General features: G+C 37.8%; 1 protein-coding gene across 6 annotated transcripts in view; it reads left to right on the top strand.

Moving 5' to 3' along the window:
• The window catches only part of Opcml (opioid binding protein/cell adhesion molecule like), a 1,105,437-nt gene that overhangs the window by 864,270 nt on the left and 219,248 nt on the right, over positions 1–21,919 (top strand). For all 6 annotated transcript variants that reach the window (XM_047518090.1, XM_047518089.1, XM_047518085.1 and 3 more), the window contains one exon: positions 12,325–12,557. In XM_047518090.1, the coding sequence (XP_047374046.1) occupies positions 12,325–12,557 (233 nt within the window). The remainder of the gene's footprint in view (positions 1–12,324; positions 12,558–21,919) is intronic.

The following is a 21,919-nucleotide window of genomic DNA, read 5'->3' as shown; positions in this document are numbered from 1 at the left end:
GACAAGTTGGCAGGTGTGGGAGTCAATGTGCTACAACTCCACATGGCATTGCCCCATTGGCAAGGACCAGAGGGGCAAGGAAAATGGAGCTGGTTGTTGAGAAAGGAGATTCTTTGATGATTCTCACCTTGAAAAGATGCTTTTCTTCATTACCCAGGGCTCATTGCTTCTGAAATAGCATTGCCTTACGGTATAGCACCTCCATTTAAATCGGTCACAACAGAAGAAGGAGGACAAAAAGAGGCCTCTCAAAGCCAGATTGTGACTTTAAAAGAAGAGTTGACATTAATTAAATGGCTTGCCCAACACATTTTTCTGTGGTAAATTTTTTTGCAGAAATCTGTGCTTGTCCTACATCCAGCCTAAGATGCAGTCCTATTCCTACCCCTGTAAAAAAAACTTCACCAGCTAAGGGTGTGTCCTTGGTTTGAGAACAAGACTCTTGGAACTAATTTTCACTTCTTTATGCTGTTCTGCATTGTCTGTGCAGTAAATGTCGTTTAAGAGAACTGAATACATTTCTCTGAATCTGCTGACCTAACTTATTCCATTCACCTGTCATGCTATCCCATCCTCCTCACTCCATTACCTTGTGCCATCCACATGAACAGTTTGCATCTGATTTTAGTACTGTCTCAGTCTGCATGAGAATGGTTCTAGACTGGGGCTTGTCCTTTTCCTACAGTGAAGCTTTCCAAGATAAGGACACTGCTGCATGAGCTGTCGGGGCCTGTGGGCCAACTGAATTCTCTTTCAGGTGTGCACCATTGTATTGATTGATCTCCCAATTATGTATTTTTAGGAATACAGCATTTTACCAACCATAGGTCATCAATCTAGAAACTAGCCCATCAACCACTGTGTCAACACACTGTGAAAGAGGTCTGATAAAAATACAATGTTAAGAGTTAGAGTTGTCTCACTGGTGTTAGCTAAAAAAATGAACCTTGTAGGGAAATGAAATCCTACCACCAAGTTCACATAGGTTGAATATAGAACATTGAAAAGAGAGGCATTTTGGGAAAAACAGAGAGTCTTATTGGAAGTAGACAAGGATCTATAGGTGGACTGGAAAAGCACTGCATCAATTAACTGGGGAATGCTAAAAATATAAATGTCATATTAATTTTGATCTATGAACAAAATAAATTTGTCCTGAAACTGTACTCAACAATGCTAAATCAAAATCTATTCTTTTGAGGTGAGGAAGGTGCAGGGGATTGAATTCAGAGGTGCTTTGCCACTAAGCTTACCCACAGCTTCTTTTATTTTTATTTTGAGGCAGGGTCTGGTTAAGTTGGCCAGGCTCACCTTGAACATGTGATCCTCTTACCTCAGCCTCCTGAGAAGTAGTATTACAGGTTCTGACTTGAAATCTATTTCTTGTAGATTTGAAAATACAGAAGAAGGCTTCAGAACACTTTTTAAGATAATAAGGAAATAAACTCAGCGACACATGGTTTAACTTGAATGGATCCCCATATCACAGAGGTTGAATTGTGTTTGTCCAAATGATGAAATAGAGTTCTCTGACACTAGTAACAGAACAGGCTGTCTTTATTGCCCAGTGCAATTATGACTCTTGTACATTTACTTCCTTCAGTCTTCATAAAAACACTGATTGATACTGTGATGTGAAAGTTTCCATACCACTCTTCAGATGGGGAAATAGAATTTCTGAGAAATTTTTAAAAATGCCTGTCCTAGTGCCCTCCATTATTAAGGATCAGAGCCCTTGTCTGATGCCAAGGTCTGTCCTTAGCAACACAATACTATCTGTATAATACTCAACTTATGTATATGTCATCAAAGCTCATAAAGAAATCTAAGCTACCTGCACCATTCTCAATATTGTCAAGATCCACCTAGATGCTTTATTGACTTCTGAGTTGACTCCCTCATTGACAAGGGCCCCATTGTACCATCAACACATATTCCCATGTTCATCATGTGCACTTTCATTCTAGTTCATTTGTTCAAGGACCTCATTAAGACTTCCAGTGCATTGCGTGCAGCATGTTCTCTCCATCCATCACCTCCTGCTGTCTTCACTCCTCTTACTTAACAGATTTTAATTTCCCTCATCCTTGGCTGCTTCTCCTTTCTCCCCTGACATTCCCCAACAGTAGAGGAACCAATCATCCCCATTCTCTATCCCTAAAGCTGAGCATTGCTGGAGAGTCAAAGCTGGCTGAGTTTTGCCACTAGACATTCTTGCCCATCTCCTGCAAAAGGGACCATAACACAGTCAGTGAACCTTAGTACAGTTCCCTAGTAATTTTGCTCTCATTTTCTGCTGTAGTTATTTCATGTTTTCTTGCATTCTCCATCCCCTCTCTCCTATCTTTCCATTTATACACAACTGACAAGTTTGCCATATACTTGAAGAAAATAGAAACCATCATCCAATTGCCTTCTTGCTTTCACATTCCTGTAGAGAAGGCTCTGCACATTTTTATTATTTTTCCTTTTATCTGATAACAGCAAATTAAGCATCCTCATATGCTTCAGATGTAATACTTTTACAGCTTCACTATGATTTCTGCTGTTGAGATTTTATTCCCTTTCTCCTGTATCACCAGTTGCTCCCATTCTCATCTACATATGTTCTTGTGTGGAAAGCAAGGATGAATTCTTATCTTTTTCCCAGTTACACCTCTAGTGCCTAAAATCAGGCTACTCAAAGTGTAACTGGTCTTCAGCACATTGGCATAATTACGTAGCATTTTAGAAATGCAGAATCTCAGTCCTTACCCAGTCCTAGTAAATTAACAAGGTACACAAGTAATTTGTAGGCTCAAAAAATGTTAAAGTCCTAGCACCCAGTAGGCATGCAATAAATATTTGCAAAATGAATTAGTGCCCATCTCTTTCCAATATGAAAACACACAAAATGATCTTCATGAAGTCTTTTTCCCCCTTCATTGCCAAAGTCCTTAAAAGGCCTGGTCACAAACCTTATGTCAACATTCCCCACCCACTGGATCCCCCATCCCTTCTTAAGGTGTGGACTTTCTTGTCATGTGAGCATGCTCTTTTTCTGGCAGGGATACAATAGTCCCTCCACTGCTTTCTGCTTTGGGCCTGCTTCAATTCATTCTGCAAAGAAAGTCCAGATTATTCTTGTAAAAAGCACAAATTAGCATGATATTCTCCAGCTCCTTCCATTTACAGGCAAATGCCACAATCCCCAAAAACCCAAAACCAAATGTTTTCTCTGATAAGCAGATGCTAATTCACAATGGGGAGGTGGCTAGGGAAGAATAGAGTTACTTTAGATTAGGTAGAGGGGAGTGAAGGGAGGAGAGGGGTATAGGGATAGGAAGGATATAGTAGAATGAATCAGACATTATTACCCCATGTACATATATAACTACACGACTGGTGATATTCTACATCATGTATAACCAGAAGAAGGATAAATCATACTCCATTATTTTTGATGTATCAATGTGCATTCTACTGTCATGTATAACTAATTAAAACAAATTAAAAATTTTAAAAAAGCAAATTACATCATGACATACCTCTACTTAAAGGTTATTCAGGGATTCTCCATTACAACTAGAAAAAAATGCAAACTTTTCAGTAGAGATATGCCTCTTCCCAGCTTTATGGAACCTATATGTGCTCACAACCCCTTTGCCTGGGCCACTCTGGTTTCCAGGTGTTCTTCACCTGAGGCAATCCCTATCCCAGGACCTGTGCAATAGCTTCCCTCAATCAAAAACTCTCTGGACCCAATATTTTGTGCCTGGATTCTTTCTCAATTTCTAACCTTAATTAATTAGTTTCTTCCTCAGAGAGGCCTATCTCTAGACTGTATATAAGTGGGGTTTGCTCAAGCCCTTTACGTGACCATCCCAGCAGTCTTCTTAGTTCAGTTTGTCATCCAATAAGAGTTGTGTCACTAGGTTTATTTCATATGGCTTCCATCAGGCTAAAAGTTCCATGACTTTAGAGACTGTAATTCTCTGTTCAGCATGTTACTAGTAAGGTTATCTAGCAAATAGGAGCTGCTTAATAAATAGCTGTTACACAGGGGGAGAATAAATTTGTAATTGTTATTATTCCCCTGGATGTGATAGGGTGTCTTTGAATGCTTTCATACTCTGTCATTTGCCTAAGAACAGAAGACCCTTGAAGGCAAGCACTGAATGTTTCAATGTTTTGGTTGTTATTTCCATGTTGACCTTGCCCCTATCTCCTTGGGAAATAAAGTGATCTGACCAACATACACTTGATTTACAGAGTGACTTAAAGACTGGAAATAAACTACCTCAGTCTTTTGTTATTCAGGGAGCTTTCTCTTGCGTTCCTGCTGGCTTTTCTTTTCATAATTAATGTTTTGCTACCCTCCACTTTCTCTGTTACCAACCTAGAAAATCTCCTCCTCTGTCCTCTGTTAAGGGTGAGTTAACCCTTCTTTTGTAGCTGCACCCAATTCCCCAATGCCTTGCCGAAGCATCTCTCTGTGTAAGTCACCCCTTCCTTTTCCTCCACCACATCAGATGCTCTCTTCTGCACTGCACCCAGTCCACTGCCTCCTGAGGGTTGTGCAGAGTGTGAAGTTGCTCTCCGAACGCAGTTAGAACTCTTGCTCTGCTCTGGGAACAAGAAGTTCCCCTTACCTGCTTGGAGACACAGTGAGCACTGTTTGATGGACTCATACATCATTGGTCATGGCTGAAACCGCAACACATCATCGTCCTGAAGCTGATTTTCTGCCTCAGGTGACATCGTCTGCACTACCTTGGTGGAGGTTCAGTTCCTTTCTTTTCTTCAGGGTTCTCACCCTGTATGCACATGTGTATGCTTCCTCTAGAAACACCCCTCCCCTCCACACACATGCACATGCACACGCACACAGACAAGTGAAAGTTCACTGTTTCTATGTTCTCATGTGAAGTTCCCACTCCATTCCCACTCCAGCTGGTGTTAGAATGAGCTGCAGATGGCACATACATGCCAGCCTTCCAAGTCAAACTCTTGCACTACTGAAATATTTTTCTGCCCTACCCTCTCTAAGCAACTCTTATCCCTCACCATGCTTCTGCAGAGTCTCTCAGATATACTCCCTACCAATATCTTATCAGCAAATATTAGCTCTAGCAGAGTTATTACTCCCGTTGAATTTCCAACTATCTGAATCATAAAGTTTTCCCTTACATAATTTAAGGTCTTGTTGACGCTCTACAGTTGGCTCTATTTGTAACTCAGGAAATAACTGAGGAGTTAAAGCCTCCCAGGAGAACAGCTTTTGCAATTTAGAATGCCTTGGGAGTTGATCTAAAAATATTTCATTTTGGCTTGCCTGTTCTCCTTTCTTTTTAAAAAATTATTTATTATTGCTCTATGAGTTCTCTGAAGCAAGATCTTCTTTTTCCCATTTTTCGAACTGGCATTATTAACATATTTTGATATATTGTATCAAGTAACATAGTAAGATTTAATACATTAAGGTTCTTCTTAATGGAAATTCACTTAGGTCTTGATTTATGAAAAAAAAAAAGACAAAAGAAAGGTGTGTTAACCAAAAATACTCAGAGAAATGCATTTTGATACTTTCACATTTAACTCATCATCGTTACCAGTATTTCTTAAATTCAGGACTTTGTAGAAGTCCACTTTAAAGACAGGGACTGGGAATGGGAAGAGAGATGATATTTTCATAGATTCCCAGTGGTAAAATTTTTTAAATTTTATATTCATAAAATCATAATACTAGGTATCAATGCCTTAAGCTCATACCTTGTGTGACTCAGTTCTGAATATATAAATTATATACATATATAACACTAAAATTTAATTTTGCAGTCTTTATATAATGGACCAGATGATGTTTTATTAAAATTAAATCCCAAGTGGCAGTGTGGACATGGCACTGACAGCCCTAGGCCATCACTTTTTAATTCAGCACAGGCCATACTGTGACTATGTCCTCCTTCCCTGGAGGCTTATTTCAGTCCTTTGGGATCTTCATTACTATAGCGGGTCCAGCAGCATTCAGCTTTCACCAGCAGGAACATATCACTGACACAGCAAGTCACCTCTGTGTTTTTCTCATTAGCCTGAGACAAGGTAAGAAGCCCCTCTCCCCACTAATGATAATGCACACAAGAGCAAATTTGAATATTTAAATCTAATTGTTGTCATACAACTTCTGGAATATGCCTGTATTAAATATTTCCAGATTATAATAGATATGAAAACATTAAATTAGAAAAATAGAGACCCTTTGGCCCTGTGAGTGTGTGTGTGTGGCATAAAACTCACAGACAGCCACAAGCATAGTTATACCCCACAGTGTCTACTCAGTAAGGTAAAGGGTGTGCACCACATTTTAGGAATTATCCCAATAACAATGGCAGAAATATAAAGACATTTTCTCATGAATTGGCATTTTCCCAAAATATCAATTAGCAATTATTTCAACATTAACATCTACACATTTATAAATATAGCAGGACATGATTTGTCAGGGTAGTTAAAAAGACCTCATTCTCAGCTACAGAGATTATCTAAGTGATCCTGTAACTATCTGCATATGTGTGAGATGTGACACTTATTCTTAGGTTATATGTGGTTTTCAGACATGTGTCTTACTGCATTCAGATTTAAGATTGTACACATTCAACACCTGACATACAGGCCACAGCAAGGCATTTTCTGATCCCAAATGTGCTCACAGTTCCCATGGTTCTCTCCATTCCTCATCCTGATTTGTGTTCTTTTACGTGTAATTCTCTGAAGTGAATATATTTACACTTCTATGTTTCACTGTCTCTCAATAGGTATAGCTGCACGGGAAGGAAAAATACCTGTTCCCCACTATATTCTCAACTCCTAGAAAGTGTCCGATATACATTAGATGCTAATTAAACATCAGTTGAATGAATTGTGGCTCTTCTTTGCATTTTCAATACCAAATACAAAAATAAAAACAAAAATTAAGAAAATTTAAAAACTCAAATCTTGCTGATTCCTCTTCAAAATAATTTATTATTTTGATCAAAATTTGAACTTGCTTTTTGTCTGGCTTGCTTAAAGAAGTGAGTGGTTCTTAAGAAAGTATCCCCAGAACAGCAGCATTAACATCAACTGAGTACTTGTCAAAGAGGGAAATTATCAGGTCCCCTGCAGCCCACTGACCAGAGGCTCTGGACATTGGGCTTAGCATGCTGTGGTTTTGATGCACACCAAAGTTTGGCAACCATAGTTTAAACACATGAATTTCCCCAATTCATCTCTTCTTTGAAAACAAAAATCAATAAAACAACATCTTAATCACTTTTTCTCTATCCAATGGTGTGCAAAGCAACACTGCCCCATTCTGATCCTGCAAGATCCCTGCCCTTGGACGTCTCTTAGGCATTTCTTTGCTCTTCCTGATTCTTATTTCTGCCTTTTATCCTGATGTGGCTACAGGTGGTTTAAGGAGTTGTGAAAGTCACTTCTAAATATCTTTCCTTTTCTCTTGAATTACTTTATTATTTATAAGAAAAATTAAATAAGTATCAATAATTTGAGCAAAGTTGATTGAATGATGCCAGTCAAACCCTGCTGGACTTATGACTTAGATTCTCACTAGCTGTTAAGTATGGGAACTCCAATTCTAAGCTGTTAAAGAGATTTGGATTTCCTGCTCTGATTATATCTACTGAGATAATTAGGTTAGTTACTGAATTTCTCTATATCCTCAGTTTCCTCATCTGTAGTATGTGGATAGTATGGAGCATTTCTCAATGGGTAGTTATGTGTAATGAACAATTGATATTTATAAAGTTCTTACAACTTTTCTTGGGGGAGCACAAGAAATGCATAATGTTAGCAGATATGTGTAATAGTTTTAATGAGTTCTATATAATCAAGGACCTGTAGATAGAGTTGACTTGGAATGTAAGGATTTAAAATCTCTGAAAAAGTTCTCAGGAGATCAGAACATTTTCATTAACCTTCTTCAACTTGCCTCTTGGCTATCTTACTTAACATATGTCAAAAATCCCCATATGTGTTTCTTGTTAAAGGAGATTCAGAACATTGTTCCAAACAGCAGGGAAGGAACAGGTTTAGAAGAACAATTAAATAGACTTTTAAAGTCCTTCCCTGAGTTCTTTCTCCTGCTGCTCATAGGGCTATGGAAGAGTCCTATGGTAATAGAAAAAAGCAAGAATCTATGAAACTATACTTTCTTCCCCAGCACAGAAACATCATGAGGACAGTAATGCTCCTCACCAACATGATTATTCACAGGTTTGGGGAACTGTATAAAGTTGAACCATTTTTGCCCTGTCACAGAAATGACTACACAGCTACTCCTTTATATTTCACTCCGCGTCCACTAATGAGGTCCAGGTTGAAGAGCAAGTTAATTGAACTATGGCTATTCATCTTGAGTATTTTCTAATTTTATACCAAGGGGTACATAACCTTGCTGGGAGCTAGGTGGCCAGGTGGGGGTAGGTGGTCAGAGTGAGTTCTGGCCAGAGATGGCAGATTTGGACTAATATGTTTCAAAGCCGTCATCTCCTATTGGGCCTCATTGCAATTTGCATGTGCTCTTTGTGTACACAGACTGCATTTGTTCATTCTCTACAAAAGAAAGGTAAGCTTTAAGGAAATGCATTTCTAAATCTCAAACTCCCTAAAACTGATCTCCTTGAGACAGTGCCTAAGGTTATAAATTCTGCCTCTACCTTCTAACAATTCCCACTTTACAAAATGTCCAAGAAACAATATTCCTTGAACTTCTTTGTCAACTCCATCATCTGTCTATTATATACAGTGTCACCCTTTTTTTGTATTCATTTTAGTTATACTTGACAGTAGAGTCAATTTTGACATATTTATACAAACATGGAGTGAGTATATCTTATTCTAATTAGGATCCCAGTCTTGTGAGTGTATGTCACTCTGGGAGAGCCCGCAAAAGTAAATCAGAGAAGTCCTGAAGACAGTGGTAAGGCACATTATTGCATCAGTAACAAGTTCATTGTAAAGCCAGTGAATTCTGTGTCATCAAATTAGAACTCAGAGATAAGAGATGTTGTCTTATAGAGGACAGATTTAGCACATTAATATAAACAGTGTTTTGATTTCCCTAACATGTACCATACTTTGGGTTAAACAAGGTTCTTTGTGTGAATGAATAACATATGTTTTATACTCATTCGATAAGACCAGGAAAAGTGTTATCAGTATACTTTTCAGATATTGAGAAATTGAATGAATCTAATGCTGGGTTACAAACCTCTTTGCAAATCAGGTATTTTCCAATTCATTGCTTTAAAAGAAATTGAAAGAGGAACTAATCGAGTTGTCAGCAGTGAGATCATTAAAATAATTTTTGAAATTATATTCCTATGTGATATTTTTGGCATATGTCTTGGAAGGCATCCGAAAAATTGAGTGTCATTGTTACACAAAATTTTTATTTCCATGTCTGTGCTTATGTGAAAAGGTTTCTCTAAAAGCAAAAATAGGAATAGAATTGATCCTAAACTCTCTAATTCTAGCAGTAGGTGGTATTTTTATTAATGATATAAAAAGGCTTATCAGTGTAATTAAAAGCTACATTTACAGTAAAAAGTAACTTTGATATGTTTAATTATTACTTAAAAGCTGCAATATATTTTTGTTTTTTATCAATTTTATGTTTGTAATGATAACTCATTTTTAAAGCAAATATTATTACTTGGAAGTTTATGGTTATAGGACATAAAATAAATTTAGATTTCAATATCTCTATAGTTTTTGTTGCAAATCAATATGATAGGTGATCAATAAAAGATTTTTAAGCATAAAATATATCCTCTAGGGAACATATAATGGAAATACAATTTTTTATTCAAGTTTAAAAGGAAACAATGAACATCCTATGACTTTTAAAGAACAGTTTTTTGATGTATTTTGAAAGTGGATAATCATGGTTTTTAAATTTCATTAAACACACAGATGTTCACATGTACACACATACACAGGAATTCTGTGACTTTTACATTTTAAAATGAGAATATTCTCTACAGGCTGAAAAATAGATCCTTTCAAACTACAATTTAAATGAATTTTATGTCAATTTACACATGTGCAAAGGGTTACATAGCTAACCAAAATAAAAATTTTAAAAATATTTGCATATAGGTTTTATGTGACACCTAAGACTGGTAGGTGACCCCTTTTGTTGTGCCCCAATTTCTCATCTACTTCCAGTCTTGACCATTCCTGGAATTCTACTATTAGAACTGCATTCTTTGGGAGTAGTTATTCTAGTTATTCAAACAGGGATTTTGTCTTTATGAAAATAAAATCACCCTTACAAAAGCTTATCCATTAACTCCTATCAGGCATTGACAACTGAGAGGGAATGAATTCGTTATTCTTTTTTATTTTTCCCTCAGAAATGTTTTTGAAAGTAAGGAGCAAGGAAGATTCATTAGGACTTTAGTTTTTATAAAGAAAATGTAAGATCGATATGAAACTGAGCACAAAGGAACACTAGGGTCCAGTGTATGGAGGTACACCTTATACCAGTGTTGTATCTGTGATGGTGGGGAAGACTCATTCTATGGTTCCTAAATTATCAGGTTCCAATAGTGAATGCAATTGGGCCTCTAAAACTCACCTCACTGATCTGAAACTTACCTGGACACTTCAGAATTAGATTTATAACTAGAGTGTTCATAGGAATATGAGCATGTGATTCTATTTCAGGTAAGAAGCAAATCAACACAAGCTTTATACATGTGAACAGATGTCTATGAAATAAGAACTTTAGGGTACTGCAAGTTGATAAGGAGGAAAAGACTAGATTGATTTTTGTGATCTTTGTATTACACACGTATATTATTCACTTTGTATTGTTCACATGTTTAAACATTGCTTTTATGCTATTATAGTTTGGAAAAATAGAAAATGAATTTAGTAAAGAACAGTTTATCCTTACCACACTATGAAAGCGCCACTCCTTATGAAAGCCACTCCATCCCTCCTTCACAGTCATCTGTACTTGTGGAGGGACAGGTGAGCTGAGATGAAAATAACCTTAGTGAATGGAAGCTAGCATTATTTTTATCCCTTCTACCAACTGAGAGAGGACCTTGCTTCAACCCTTCCCCTAAAAGCTGTCTTTTTTGGTGTTCCAAGACTCTGGGTCACTCAAGTAATGTCAGGTTGGTTCTGTTGCAAGTGCCTGCTTGATGGTATTTTTCTGTCTCTGAACCTTGCCCGAAGGGTCTCTGCTGCAGGTTGAGTAATAGGGCAGATACAGTGATTTAAGGCCTTTTTCTTTCCTGTTTCACCTGGAGGTCCCAGGTTTACTTCCCTCCTCTCTGTGCTAGTTCATCATTACTGCTATTTGTCATTGCACAGACCCATACACAGCCATGGGTAGCAAGTAGGCACACCAGGGCCCTTCACAGCATACCTGATTTTATAAAGGAGTATTTTCTCCTGTTTCTATTTTCATGTTCAAAACTCCTACGGCACATCTGCAAATGTTCTTCGCCACCTGCAGGTACATTTATGTCTACATGAGGGTTGATAGCCTGCAGGTCATCCATATCAACAAGCAAATTCCATTTGCATTTATAACCTGAGATGGCTGGGCAGAGTAGGTGAGGTTGACTCTGTACTTTGAGAATAACATTGTTTTCCCTCTCAACTGGGCATGGGGAAGAGTACATAAAGGAAGGGATACACTATTGATAGTTTCCTTGTTCCCTCCCCTAAAATCTTGAGACAGTCATGACTTTCTCAGAAAATCTTGGCTTTCCAAGGTGAATTTTACAATCCATGTTATAAATTGTAGTTCACAGGCTTTGGGAAGCTTAGGGGTGCAAGGAGATTATCAACACCTAGGAGGTCTGGAGGTAAATAAGTTCAAGTTTTGATTAACTACAAGTGAAGTATTTGCTTTGTGGATTATCTGTGACCTATTTGAAATACTGATCCATTTTCTCACCCCTGTGCCTCTGGGCTATTTCTCCTACAAGGTGGTAAATGTGCTCAAGAAGTATAAACTAATTTTCATAAAAGCCTAAGGGGAAAATAAGAGGGAAATCAAATGTGCAATGAAGATATTCACTTAATATGTTCCTAAATCAAATAGAAATGATTTTGCATCATTTGTTCTTCAGGATGATTTAAACCTCTCTCACCTTATACTTAGGATTTTTTATAAATAATTGATCATTTCCCTTTAACACTGTTATGTGGATTCATTTACTCCTTGAGGTACACCACCACATTGATAATATAATTTCTTTTCATCTCTCTCTCTCCCTTCTTCCTCCCTCTTTCCCCATCCTGTCCCCATGTCACTCACAGGTGTACCATAGATGATCGGGTCACTCGGGTGGCCTGGCTAAACCGCAGCACAATCCTCTATGCTGGCAATGACAAGTGGTCCATAGACCCTCGTGTGATCATCCTAGTCAACACACCGACCCAGTATAGCATCATGATCCAAAACGTGGATGTGTATGATGAAGGCCCATACACCTGCTCTGTTCAGACAGACAATCATCCCAAAACTTCCAGGGTCCACCTCATAGTGCAAGGTAAGTCACAACTGGACCAGGGGGTTGACCTTCCCTTCAGCGATGGAGGGAATGAGGGATCTTAGTCTTTGTTCTGTAATGTTTAAAGGCACAAAGTTCACTTTTCTTTGTTGAATACATAGATCAAAAACTGGATATCTTTTGAAAATTTTAAAATTTTGTTTCTAGTCCTACTCTTCTCATCAGTAAGTGTATTCCATGTACCAGGTAAACTCTCTTAAGTAACTCAGCATGCTGGAGATGGGGCAAGAGATATTCAATAGTAGATAAAGACAGTACTACTCAAGACACATTTTATTGCCTTTCTGAGAATTATTTTATAATAAAAGGCTAATGTTGATGTGAAATCATGTGACTTTATTTTTGCATAGCTGCCGGTTGTGCATATTCTGAGTGGGAAGGAAGGTCCTCCCTGGCATTGCTGCTATGTTTAGACTCTTTTACTTCTATAATGGAGCCTAGAGCAAGAAGGGTATTAGTCAGAATATTTCCATGTCAATGTTGGAAACAAATTCATGTAATTAAAAAGATATGGGATGAGTGAGAATGCTTAACATCTACTCTTATTCTCTTTTAATAAATCTGAGTCATCATTACCCTATATTCATGTATGATTGCACAAATGGTGCGACTCTACATTCTGTACAACCAGAAAAAGGAAAAGTTGTACTCCATTTGTTTACAGTGAATCAAAATGCATTCTTCTGTCATGTGTAACTATATAGAACAAATAGAACAAATAAAAGAATGTGAAAAAGTATGTTATAATCATTTTTTAAAAATCTTAGTATAGCTCAGACATAGTATCATGTTTGCTTTTTGAAATAGCTTTAAATTTAAGTTACATTTCGTAACTTAAAAAACAAAGAAATGTCAGAATCTTAGATATAAGATAGTAAATATTAAGAATTAAAAATACATGCAGATAAGCATTTCTGAGAATTATTGAACCCTTTTGAGGCAAGGCAGCAATCCACATCAACTTATTTTGGAATGATCCAATTGTCATCACTGTGCAAATCATTTTCTGAGATACTATCTCATGGTAGGAATTGAGTTCCAAGCAGACAATTCCCCTCACCCATAGACACATCCTTCCTCCACCAAATGAGAGGTTTAGATGGCTCTTTCTCTGAGTATCCTTGGTTGGCATCTTTGGGATGTACACTGAACTTCTAGACAGGATCTTCTTTTGTAATTTACTTTTTAACAATTTCCTTTTATAAGATTACATCTTCCAATGAGTCAATAGACTTTTTCCCTTAAGATTGTGAAATATTTATCACAACTTTGCTTAACTAAAAGATTTCCTCACCTCTGCTTTTTAAAAAATATGATGCTATTTATTTCAGTTGGTTTCATGCAGAGAGATTGATTAGGGATGAGCATCTATTCATGCGGGGTCACTTTCACAATTCAGAATGTCAATTTCTTTTCTTTGAACAGAGTAGTTCTTTGCTAGCACAGCATCCAGGTCTGCCTCTGTGGGACATTTGTAATGGATGTGTTGGACCAGAGGTTCTTCCGCTGCAACTTCTGTTCCCTCACAGTTCCTGGGACCGCCATATTGCTGAAGCTTGGCTTCCATGCATCCTATGAGTCCTGCTCTCACTCCCACATGCTTTTAGATACTCACAGAAGCTACCATATGACAGATACCTCTAGCTGCTACTCATGTGCATTCTCCATACATGTCCCACCAGGGGAATGGCTAGGAAATGATCACTGTTTGGGAGCTACAAGACTGCCTGCCATCTGGAAATAAAGACAACGGTCACATCTTCTAAATCTCGAAGGTTGGGGAAGGCACTTGGTGGGATAATCATAAGAGATGAACTGGAATGTCTACAGAATGTTTCCAGGGGGTGTAGAAAATGTCAGTGAGTTCTTGCTACCCCACCTGCCACCTGGACTTGGTTCCATAGAAGTTGGGATTCTCAGCATTGGAAATGACATCTCAGTGGCACCTCTGTGACCTGGACAACAAAGTTGTTTTCACATTCAGGAAATGTGGCACTGAAATAAAAAATAACTGTCAGACACTGTACAGAAACAGACTCAAATAGAACAAGGCTATTCCTTTTTAAGGAATGAGACAGACCCTGTAAGCAAGTCAAAGTCAATACAGGCCACAAAGAGTTTGTGGTGCTGGGGTTTGGGGGATGATAGTCTTTATTATGCACTTTAAGCAGTTCTTTGGATAGTAATGAGGAAGCCTGTGGTCCCTCTCTGGAAGCTTCCTAGCCTCTGGTCAGAAAGAATGTGATGATGGATGAAATGCAGGGTAGCAACTTCTTCTAGTCCAAAGGTCAGCTTCTCACAGTCTCCACAATCCAAATTCATCCCTGTTTGACTCTGGCCATCTGAGGCAACCTATGAAACCCAAATGCAAACATCAGGGGGAGTAGAAGTGGAAGGGGAGGCTCTGTTTTAGGAACACTAAACAGAAGGGTCTTTCTACTTTCAAAGAGGCAACAGAGAAGGAGATTGGGAGCTGTGCTCTCTTCTGTCTTAGTTAGCAATGTGCCAATGTGTTCTTACTTTAGAAACCAATTGAATTACTGGGATGGATGTAAGACCCCACTGCTCATTGAGAAAGAAGTCCAAGCATTCTCCTTCCTCCCAGGAGTTATCAGCTTTTGTCCAGTCTATAGATTAATTTTTCAGACTTAGTGTTAGTTCAGGTTAGATAAAGATAATGAAAGTTTCCTAATCCTCTTAAAGAAGATTTATCTGACTGAGTAGAAAGCTTTTGGAATACAATAAGGTGTGTATAAAACTGAGGCCTAATCTTGCCTTTAATTTTGAACTGCTGATGGGTATTGATTTTGCAATGAGAAAAACTGAAAAATTTCCGAGCTGCAACTTGTCAGTTTTTAAAAAAAAGTGTTTATTTATCTTCTGTTCATTTAAGAATGTTAATAAATGTCTCACAACTTCTGCCAAACAGGTGCCATTAGCATGAGGAGACCCACAGGACTCCCAGCTTTATTTTCTTTTTCCTTCTATGTGTGGAACTGAGAGATACTCTGTCACTAACTTCAGTGCCTTTGCCACATATCTGATGGAATTGATTTCCAAGTCCATCCCCTTGCAAGAAGCTGTCTTCATTAAAATCTGATCACTGACACCTGAGGTACATCTTCGCCACTGAAAACTTCATTTCAAGTCACCATGCAAGCATGTGTGGTAATGTGATTAGAATGCATGCACAGGTGTTAAGGAAACACAGAAAAGGGGGACTGCCACTGTGGTCAGGTCATTCAGAGTAGGAAATTTCATCTGGCATTTGTCTGGAATGAGCTGAAGCTGGAGGAACAAGGACAGGCTACAGGTTGTTCCCTTCATCTTAGTGCCATGACAAGAGTGGACTGTAGGTCTACCTGTAGAAATAGAGAAGTGATTAAGAGAGATTCTCCTGAGAAAATGGAGAGCATTAGTCCTAAGGCCTGTAAAGAAGACATATTAAATGACATTACCCATATTTTTGAGTTTGGGGTAATGGCCATCTTGGTAGCAACTGGGGATATTGAATACTGTGCACTCAGAACAATTTTTGGCCTACTGGGTTTAGGAATAAAGGAAACACAGGCATCACATAGGTATTATGGAATAAGGGCACAGGTTTCACCTGACACCAGAAAGGGTGTGTTTGAGATTCAGCATGAATTTACTAGTTTGAAAGTAGGTACACTTCTGAGGTCAGCTATTTCTAGAGAATAGCAAGGATCGTAATTTATTTATACCTATCCCCAGCACTTAGCATGCTGTATGAGGCATCATAGGCACACAGCAAATGTTTGTTTATAAGATAAGCAAAAGAACGGATTGATTTAGCCACTATGATGTTACACAGGAACAGTGATAGGGACACTACTGCCAGCAAGCAGGGGTGGGGGAATGAGTCTGACATTGTCCCCATGACTTGGTGTTGACAGCATTTGGGTAAGTTCCCCATAAGGAAGGGGGTCTTGAATGTGATGAGTAAGGAGATGTATTACAACAGGGATATCATGAAATTCATGCATTTATTTAGTACTAACAAGACGGTCACAATCTCTGTCTCATTTGACCCTCACAACAAGCCCTCGGAGGCTGGAGTGCACTGAATATTCTCTCCATTTGCAAATTAGATAACCACAGTTCTCAGAGGTTAGAAGACCCTCCAGAGCCCCCAGTGAGTAAGTAGCAGAGTAAGGTCTTGAACTATAGCCATATGACTCCAAGACTATTGTCTTTCCAGCACACTCCAATGCCTCCTCTGCCAACCATGTCCAGTTACCTCTCTGCTCCAGATTGATAGAAAATTCCCAGGTTTTCTGTGAATTCTTTTCTTTTTTTCTTTCTCTTTTTGATGCTGTTGACAATGCATTGTGCCAACAGAAATTAAAAGCAAAGCTCAAAAAAGAGAATTAGCAATAGGGTAAGACTCCAAAGCTACCATAAATAGTATAGAGGTTGACAGAAAGAGAAGAAGATAATTAATTTTCTAGTAGCTTATCCCTCCAGGGATACACATTTTAAATGTTTCCACTTTATTCTGTGTAAGTACTGAAAACTCTGGCCCTTTTGAGGATCCAGGATCTAATTGTCATTCTAATCATCATTACCTCTTCAGCCTTCTGAAACTACCCAGAGATCTATGCACGCCTGTGGTGTGTTGCTGTTGCTGGTGTTTGTTAGGGAGGACCAGATGCAATGGGAAGGCTGAGTCTGTCTTTGCTCCTCTAATGTTGATATTCTCAATCTACTCTCTTGGCTAAGTTAGAAATCTATTTACTGTGAGATATTTTCTTTCATGGAGTGGACAGCTTTTATGAAGTCCAATTTTATTCGGAGGGTTAAAACGATGAATTATTATAAATTCTCACACATGAGACTCCACAGCAAGGTTATATACTTTCTATATAGGTGGAAGACTTTGAGTCTTCAGTTTAGAGTCAATTCAGGGGGAGACTGGTTGTTATGCCAAGTTTAGTTTAGCATGTTAAGAAGTCTTATTTCTTAACCAGCCCACAGACCTAAATTTCCCTGAGTACTAGCCAACCTCTGCATTGGCACATTAAGTATAATAAGCCTTATCTCAGTTGATCCTTACATATAGCCTACAAAATATACCTCATCTTCACATCTTTAAGAAACAGAAACTGAGGCATAGAAAGATTGAAACTTAGAGATAATAGAGCTACCAAGTGCTTTAAATTCACTTCACTCTACTTATCCAATTGGGTTAAGATTTTGGCATGAGGAAAAAAGATATTAAAATACAGTCAACGAGGCACTTTACATGCATTATCTCTTTGGATTATTCTTCACAAAAGCCCTGGAAGACAGAGCAGAAAGTCCCCACTTCATAAGACAAGAAATTGAGATGCAGAGAGATGAGAATGGAAGAGTTAGACTGGCTAGAAAGTAAGCAGGTACCTTCTTAACGCCAGATGTTTTTACTCTGTATCCAAGCAGGACGTGTTACCTGTACCATATTGCTAATTCAGACATAAGTGGTTTGACAGGTAAATGTTCCCATATGTAAGTAAAAACACAAAAGTTCTAGATTGCTACTGAGAAGAGAGGAAATCAAGGAGACAGTTTTGTGGTGGGGGCAGCAGGAACCTGCACAGAGTGTTCATAGCAGGGTGAAGGAGACAGAACCTCAGGATTTTTCTTTAGGGAATTAATTATTTTCAACTTTTCTTTGGTAACAAATCTCTTTTTCTCAGTTATTTCCACCTCTTCTCCCAAATATTAGAGAGTCATTTAAATTAACATGTGTAATTATGAGCTTAAAGAAAAGCAAGCAGTCGACCTGAAATAAATTTAATTTATTCAGCTTCTATATTAAATTATAATCACACTTGTTCTTCACAGAGGCTGGGTGGAAGAATGGAAGAGAACATGTTTGGGCATGAGAAAACTCAGTCCATAGCCTGAGCTCCACTCTGAGTATCTTGGGCTTGTTTCTTCAGGACATTGCTTTGTTGGGCTTCTTTTCCTGGGATGAAGAATAGAATTTAATATAATTGGTTTTCTTTATGTGTATATGTGCATACTTTAATCCTGTTGTGTGTGCATGTGTGTGTGTGTGTGTGTGTGTGTGTGTGTGTGTGTTTCCACTTGGAAATAAGATTCTGAAAAGAGTCTCTAAGCTGCAAATTTGATGTATGTGTACAAATAAATTAGCACACAAGCAAAATAATTAAAGAACTCCTCTAGGTTTCATTTCCATGATTTTGAATAGAAGGATTGAATTGATGGTGTGGAAGTCCTTTCTAGGTATTCCAATTTATTACTTTTTTAAAATTTATTTTTATTGTAAACAAATGGGATCCATCTTGTTTCTCTGTTTTTACATGAAATAGAGGCATACAATTTGTGCAATCATACATTTACCTAGGGTAATAGTTTTTGATTCATTCTGTTATTTTTAATTTATTACTTTTAAACATAATTTGTATTGGAAATTTTTATATAAACAGGATCTTCTATCCTCTGTATTTTCAACATTACCCACTGATGGAGCAATGATAAAGTTGATCTTAATCTCTTTCCTATTTGTATTTTCTCTAGAGTCCTAAGGAGTTGCTAACATTACTAGTTAGAGGTGACCGAGCATTTTTGACCTTTTTGATTAGTGAAGTTGGAAAAAAAAAGATATTCATCCTTCCCCATTCCTCTCTTACATTTGTAAGCTCCACAACTTACACCAACTGTTTTTACTTTGTATGTGTGTGTGTGTGTGTGTGTGTGTGTGTCTTTATTTATCTGTCCATTGATTCATACATCCGTCCATCCATACATACATTCCTCCATCCTTTATTGAAGGGTTTGTATAACTAAGGAAGCAACCACAACATAGAAGGAATCAAAAATTCCCTTGCTGTCTTCAGAATACCTTCTGCATCCAATACAACAAAATATCTTGAGAATCTCCCTTCATAAGAAGGTCATCCCCCTGCAGGTTCCCTCCATGCCTGCTCTGTTCTCTGACCCTCAGGTAGAATGAGACCCACATTCTTGCAATCTGGGCAACCATCTTTCCCTGATCTCATATGGTTCTGCTCAGCTATTATCTGAATTTGACACCTCCTGTAGCTAGCACAGAATTGATGTTCACTGCCACCAAATCTCCTGGGTTGTGATACCTTTCAAGATATGATGTATGGTTGGTGACAACACAGTTCAAAACACATTTATAAAGAAGATGATTTCTCCTTTTATAAGCCATCTTCTCCCATTACTGTAAGGGGAAATGTAAGGTTGTTCTGCTCTACTTAGGAATGAAGTCCATCACACACACACACACACACACACACACACACACACACACATAGGTTTTCACAGGTCTCATGGCTATTTCTTCTGTGACTTGAATTCCAACCCACCTTCCACTAAACAGGTAGGTTCAGCCTCCATCTGAAAAAGAAATGAGGGAACATGCTTATTTTATAAAATGTATAGTCTGTTGATAGTAAGACCAAGAAAAGATGATATTGTCCAAGGCGAACAACACCAAAACAAAATTTGGTATTTGATAAATTCCTTGCCATGACTGACAGTGACTGGCCCTATCTGCCAAGAGGATAGCCCTTCTGTTTGAGAGTCCTGGCTTGGAAATTGGGTGGACTTGATTTGAGAAAAGGCAGAGATTCTCTTCAACTGATCCAAGAAGGTGCTGGCAGTGATTTGGTGATAAATATAGAAGCCAGAAAGAGAAGTGGTAGAGGCTGGGCCAGTCATCTGCCTTCTTTGCAATAGAATTAAATAAACAGAATAGTCATAATAAAGCTTATTCTCAAAATCATCACTGAGGTATAGATGAAGGAGAAAATGAAATGTCTATTACAGTTCCGCTCAATTTGCATGGTGATCTGCACTTATTTCCTAAGCCAGTCTGCCTAGTAGATCTGATAAATACAGCAATCTGTTCCCACATGTTCCTGTTGCTGTGAACAGAGGAGCAATTGTACCTTAGAAGAAGGGTAAATTAGTAAATGTCTACAAAGTCTTCTAATGTCTAGATGAAAGTTCAGCATGACACTCATATTGTAACATATATAATGTATCATACTGTCAATAGTAATATATGACTATAGTAACAGTCACATAGTATACTTTGCCATCCACAAGTTTAGTTAGTCATAGATTAACATCAAGACAAATTGAATCCAGAGTAGTCATGTTTTCCTACATGTAGCAAGTTTATACATATTTGGAGAATTTGACTTTCATGCTTAAACATAATGTCTTAACAACAATAACTATTCATAAATCTTATTTTGGTTTTTCACAAAGATATTAAAACCCCTTTGGCTATTCTTTCACTAATAATAGTTCTCTCTAGGTAGAGAAATTGAAGAGCAACAGAAGTGAAGTAAGATTATCATAGGGAAAGTATTTGAGGGTTTATTTTTTTTATTTATTTTTTACAAACTGCATTTTGATTCATTTCTTAAATAATCACAAACCATGGCAATCATTTTATAGATATTACCCAAATCCATTTTCAATATTTATTTGCTTTGTTGTATTAGGGATCAAACCCAGGGCTTCCCTCCTGCTGGGCAAGTGATTTACCACTGAGCTAACTCCCAAATTCCATTCATATTTTCCACTTAGCCCCCAGAAGTTAGGATTTATTTTTCTAACTTTCTCCACTCATCTCTTTTTCCCTCCTTCCCCTTCCCCTTCATCAACATCTTCTTCTTTTCCTTGCTCTCCTTCCCCTCCTCCTTTTCCTCCTCCTCTCCCTCCTTCTCCCACTCTTTCTTCTCTTTCTCTTTCTCCTCTCTCTGTGCCAGGGATTGAACCTTGCAGCACTTTACCACTGTCCTTTTTTGTCCCAATTATTTTATTGGTGCATTATAGTTGTACATAATAGTGGGACTTGTTAAATATTTGTACATGCACACAATATCACAATATGATTTGGTCACTATCACTCCCCAGTAATTACAACCTTTCCCCTTCTCCCACCCCTGATCCCTGTCCTCCACTTTACTAAATTCTTTTGACTATATGAGATTCCCATATGAACACCTTTTTTTTTTTTTTTTTTTCCTCTCTAGCTTCCATGTAAGGGAGAAAACACAGGGACCTTGGCCTTCTGAGTTTGGCTTATTTCACTTAATATAACGATCTCATGTTTCATTCATTTTTCTGAAAATAACAATTTCATTTTTCTTTATGGCTGATTAAAACTCCATTGAGTTTATATATCACATTTTCTTTATCCATTCATCCATTGGTGGACACCTAGACTGGTTCCATATTTTGGCTATTTTGAATTGTGCTGCTATAAACATGGGTATACATGTATCACTACGTTGCAATGTCCAGTTCTTTTTTTTTTTTTTTTTTTTTTT

This window comes from Sciurus carolinensis, chromosome 11 (genome assembly GCF_902686445.1).
Source record: "Sciurus carolinensis chromosome 11, mSciCar1.2, whole genome shotgun sequence".
In the NCBI taxonomy this organism is placed as follows: domain Eukaryota; kingdom Metazoa; phylum Chordata; class Mammalia; order Rodentia; family Sciuridae; genus Sciurus; species Sciurus carolinensis.
This window is presented reverse-complemented; position numbering and strand designations above follow the sequence as displayed.